General features: G+C 34.4%; 1 protein-coding gene and 1 non-coding gene across 20 annotated transcripts in view; both read left to right on the top strand.

Annotated features, from left to right (window-relative positions):
• PPHLN1 (periphilin 1) overlaps positions 1–5,462 on the top strand; it is a 135,963-nt gene that overhangs the window by 82,726 nt on the left and 47,775 nt on the right. For all 19 annotated transcript variants that reach the window (XR_005200436.1, XM_017530003.2, XM_017529965.2 and 16 more), the window contains one exon: positions 1,510–1,650. Coding sequence is in view for 18 of the 19 variants with exons in the window: in XM_017530003.2 (XP_017385492.1) it covers positions 1,510–1,650 (141 nt within the window). In the remaining variant the exon portion in view is untranslated. The remainder of the gene's footprint in view (positions 1–1,509; positions 1,651–5,462) is intronic.
• On the top strand, positions 1,199–1,302 carry LOC119471553. Its single transcript, XR_005200627.1, has one exon. It is a non-coding gene; the product is annotated as a U6 spliceosomal RNA (small nuclear RNA).

Raw genomic sequence — 5,462 nt, 5'->3', positions numbered from 1 at the left:
ATATATATATATATATATATATATATATATATATATGACATGTTGTTTTCACACATAGGGTGTTATTTTCGGCTTCAATGTCTGTGCTTATCCTGTCCCTAAACTAGAATGACCATCTTCCGTGGCTCTTTTTCAAATGTGTACTTATTCAGTGGAATCAATAGTGTTGGAGATAATACAACTCAAGATCTTTCTTGATTCTACTTTTCTACCTAGTGTAAACTTTTATGCTACTTTATATTTCTTTGATGACCTCAATTAATTAATTTTGTCTACCAATATATGTTGAATGTGTCTCAAATGCTTGCCTTGTTTTCCCTACAGTACTTTGAACATATGTATCTAATTAAATTAAATTTAATTACTAGTGAGCTCTTTTAACTGTCAGTTTTGTTTTCTTTTTGACATGCTTGTTTTCTGAAAACTCCTATCTGTTCTGATGTGCTTTCTGTGCTCACCAGTTTACATATTGTGTGTAGGCCTATATCTTAGTTTAGTGTTGCAGTAGCAGGCACAGGGACTGGGCAATTTACAAATAATGTTGCTAGTGGAATTCTTTCTTTAAATGATTTTTATGCTGTTGATATAAGTCCCTTAAAATATGTAACTCAAACTTATTAAAAAAAAAAAAACTAGGGTTTTTTTTCCTTTTGTAGATCATACATGTTATGTGTCAGAAATTCAAATGGCACCAAAATATTTACAATATGGCTCTTCTATCCCACTTCTTCCAAGTTGTTACTATGGAGACAATTCCTTTGATCATTTTTTTCTGTAGATAATATCGTTCTAGAGATAGTCTATGTGTGTGTATAGATTCCTTCTATTTTAGACGTAATGGACAATATGTTTATTCATTCAGTTATTGGTCAAAAACTGAAGTGATCATCACTATTATTTGTGGGATTTTATTTTTAATGACTTCAATGAATTCTTAGGCTACAGGAGCAAGGTGATTTAACTTTTAAAGGTAGAACCCTTTCTTATATTCCCTTTACAAATATTTCTTTATGTGTGTAAAATACTTCTCACTTCCATTTGGACTTTTTCTCCTCAGTATTTTGTAAACTGATTGCTTAAGGAATAGTCATGGGACAAGAATTTTTTATCTGTATCTTAATATAGTTTGAAATAATATTTTGGAATAGAATAAGCCTAGAGGCTTTGTCTTACCTAAAATTTTGAAAGTACCAGTCTCGTTTGCTTCGGCAGCACATACACTAAAAATTGGAATGAAACAGAAGATTAGCATGGCCCCTGCAGAAGGATGACATGCAAATTCATGAACTGTCCATACTGGAAAAAAAGGTAGCAGTCATTTCCTCTCTAATCTATTTGACATATGCTAATCATGCATAGTGAAATGGTAAGAGTTTTCTTTCCTTAGAACAGGTTAAACCTAGCACTTAATATAACTTTCCAGATTGTTAGGCACGAGCCTAACACAACGATCTGAAATGTTCTATGTTTTTTAAGAAAGTAATTAAAGGTTTCTAATTCCTTTACAAGGCAGGATCCACAGCACCATTATTTACTGACCAGCCAGAGGAACCTCAGTCAAACACAGCAGATGGCATAGAATTATTTGAAGATAGTCAGCTAACCAGTCGCTCTAAAGCAATAGCATCAAAAACCAAAGAGATTGAACAGGTGAGAATCTTGTTGTTTTCATGCACATAATTTTTGTTTGTGTTGCTTTGCACATGTAAACATTTATTGAATAAATATGCTTCATTTCTTTTTCCACTTGTAATTCTAAAACTACAACTTAAAAAATTATAAAAATTGTTTGAGTTGATATCACAGTTTGATCAGTATGCCCCCCCCAACCTGGATTGTTTATTTTTAAATAAAAAGCAAACTTCTTTTTTATAGAACGCTAATATTCTAGATAGTATGAAGCAACTAAAAATTATTAAATGTAATAGGGATGGGATGGAAGAAGTGTTCGATGAATGGCAAAATGTTAGCAGATATTATTTTTGAATATTGGGATTACAGATGTACTTTATTTTCCAAATGTTAAAGAAAAAATAAAGGATAGTATTTAGGTGTAGTTTTTTAGTGAAGTCATTCTGAAAAGCAGGACTTTGTTTTTAATATGCAACTATTACCTCATAGGGTTATTTAATGAGGATTAAATGAAGTAAATGTGAAAGGGTTTCATAAAATGTAAGATTTTATACAGGGGCTTATTGTGTTGTTAATCTCTAGTGATTTGAATAAATGTCATTGCATTGCTATATAATCTTCTAAAAACTATTGGAAATTAAGAAACAAATGAAAACTTTTCTCTAGGTGCTATCCAGTTTCCACTTCAATTAAATCTCTTTCCTTATGTTAAATAGGGGATGCTCTCAACTCCTAGATGTGACTGTTTAGCTTACATTAATGTCACACTAATGTGAAGAGATAAGAACCAGAATAGGAAATTTGTCATGCAAACCATTGGAGTTTCAAAATGAAGGTGGTCAACAGTATCAGTTACTTATAGGAAAACAAGGAAAATGGGGACTGAGGAAATTCCATTAAATTTGGTGATTGGGAGGCAATTGGTACCTTTCAAGATACCAGTTAAATAAGTGCATAAATAAAAGGTTTGTTCAGCAGAAGTATCTTCAACACGAAGATGAATGTCATTATTTTATGTAAAATTACTGTCGTTTTTTTCCTTATTCTTTTTTATAATTACTTGATATGTTTCTATTTCCTTTTCTTCCCTTACCATAATGGATGCTCTGTGAGAATGAGAAATTTGTTTTGACTTGTTTTATTTACTGCTACATCTGCCATCACCTAGAACAGTATGTAGTAGACTTACAAGAAATACTTGTTGGATGGATGACAGGTGGAGTCATACACCTGCAAGTGACCTTTGAGTTGTCCCTAAGTCACTTGAAATCAGACTACATCTTAACCTGACCCCCTGACATAGTGCCTAGGTCCAGCACTTAGTAGTAAGTACTTTATAAGTGTTTGTTGAATGAAAAATGGTGTAATATTACTTCCCTTTTCCACCTAAATTGCAAGTTGTTTGTTTGTGTTTTTAAGAGTTAGGATCTTGCTCTGTCGCCCAGGCCTGAGTGCAGTGGTGAGATCGTGGCTCATTGTAGCCTCAAATTCTGGGGCTGAAGCATTCCTCCCACCTCTGCCTACCAAGTAGCTAGGACTACAGGCATATGCCACAATGCCTGGCTAATTTTTTTAACTTTTTTTTTGTAGAAATAGAATCTCACAGCCTGTTGCCCAGGCTGATCTCAATCTCGTGGCATCAAGCAATCCTCCTATGTCAGCCTCCCAAAGTGCTGGAATCATTAGGTGTGAGTTGCTGCACTAAGTTGCAGTTCTTTAAAGCAGAGGTTCTCTAAACAATGTAACTGGAAAAAAAAACTGGACTGAAATAACAGGGGAAAGTGATTATTTGGGGTTACTGTTTGGTTGTTTATTTATTTATTTTTGAGATGGAGTCTCACTCTGTTGCCTAGGCTGGAATGCAATGGTGCAATCTCAGCTGACTGCAACTCCTGCCTCCTGGGTTCAAGCAATTCTCCTGTTGCAGCCTCCCGAATAGCTGGGATTACAGGCACACACCACCACAGCCAGCTAGTTTTTGTATTTTTAGTAGAGATGGGGTTTCACCAGGTTGTCCAGGGTAGTATCAAACTGCTGACCTCAAGTGATCCACCCACCTCGGCCTCCCAAAGTGTTGGGATTACAGGTGTGAGCTATGGCACCCAGCCTGGGTTACCATTTATTAATATTTCTGCTATTTTCTATTGTTATTCGTAGATGATCTATTCAGTCTTGAGAAAGTGGGCCACTAGTCAGATGTACAGCCCACCTTAGCATTACACACATAAAATTGTGTAGCATGAAGTCAGTTTTTATGGTACTTTATAGAAATCTTGTATCTGTTTCATCTACAAGTATAATTTTAATTCTGTTTTCATTTGTCCATTGTTCAAGTACATGAAAATGTGACACTGGCACATATTGAGGTTATTATAGCAAAGACGACCTAAAGAAAGAAAAATAAATCTAAAGGGAAATTATTATATTCAGATTTTATTAGGAAAGTAAAACAGCTATTTGAAGTGCTATAAAATAGAAGACTTGATGTTAAACACTGGAGTATGACTACTCTGTTTTTGCTAGGGTACTTTGCTTTTCATATGTTGACAAGAAATCAAAACAAAACCCTGTAAAATGTTAGAAAGCTAGTAAATGATACTTATTTTATAAATTTGTGTCTAGAACTTATGATAATTATTGGAAATGAAAAAGTTTTACAGTTTTTTTTTGTGTCTGTAATTTAGACTCGAACTTGGGATGAAATACCAACTAGGTAAGAAAATTTAAAGATTTGACAAAACCAGATATCCAGTAATTATTCTTCTTTTAATATACTTGAAATATTTCATACTTTTTTAAAAAAGTAATTAACAAAAAAGCCCGGCATGGGTGTGGCCAGCAAATTAAACTAGGATAACATAGAAATGTAAATATTACTGTAATACTCAAGCTGCCGTTTCTCCCTGTTTCAAGTGCAGTATGTTCCAGTATTTTATAAAGATAAATTACAATATATAATTTTGTGGGGATTTCTATAAATTAGGTCTCTCAGTCTACTGAATCCCAAGAAAGTCATTAATTTGAGGAAATACTGTAACATAAACTAAGTCTACAGGGCACAATTTGTTTTAACCCAAAATGCCCACAGATGCCTCAGTTCTTGATGTTCAAAGGCATGTTTATGGAGGTGGATTATATCAGAATCACTTCAATGAAGGGGGCTAATGTATGTCTTTTGCCATATTGTCACTGTCTCATCCCTGAGCATTTAAGAATTGTATTAGGGTTAGGGGTGCAGGCGACTTTTGAAAAAGCTGCCTAGATTATAATCAGATATAACTGAGAACCACTAGTCTAAAATTCTTAATCCAGAAAACACCAGGTTGCATCTCTGAAATATTGTATTGCTAGAGATGAGTCATTTTTAATCATTCCACTTTTATTTGAATGTCCTTTGGATATGATCTACTCTGTTACCACAACACAATTAGCCTCTTCTTCCCGTTTTCCCAGATTATCTTCCCTTACCTCAGTTGGGCTGTCTTTAACACTCACTCACTGGGCTATTTTCACAGCCTTTCTGGCTTCTGAGCTTAAACAAATTTCAAAATGTTTCCTATCAGTATGATAATTCCTAGAGAGACCCAACCTACAAATTTTTGTGTGATATATACTCTTGTTCACGGGTGTGGCATTAATCTCTTGATTGCAATAATCCTGCAAGGCCTCCCATACCTACTATTTGACTTGAAAGTGTATGCCACTATTTGCTATCTTACCAGTGAGAATTCTTCTTCTTCTTCTACTACTACTTCTTCTTTCTTCTTCTTTCTTTTCTTCTCCTTCTCCTTCTCCTTCTCCTTCTCCTTCTCCTTCTCCCTCTCCCTCTC

Source organism: Cebus imitator, unplaced genomic scaffold, assembly GCF_001604975.1.
Source record: "Cebus imitator isolate Cc_AM_T3 unplaced genomic scaffold, Cebus_imitator-1.0 Scaffold2, whole genome shotgun sequence".
Taxonomy (NCBI): Eukaryota; Metazoa; Chordata; class Mammalia; order Primates; family Cebidae; genus Cebus; species Cebus imitator.
Note: the sequence above shows the minus strand (reverse complement) of the source record. Positions and strands in the feature narration are given on the sequence as shown.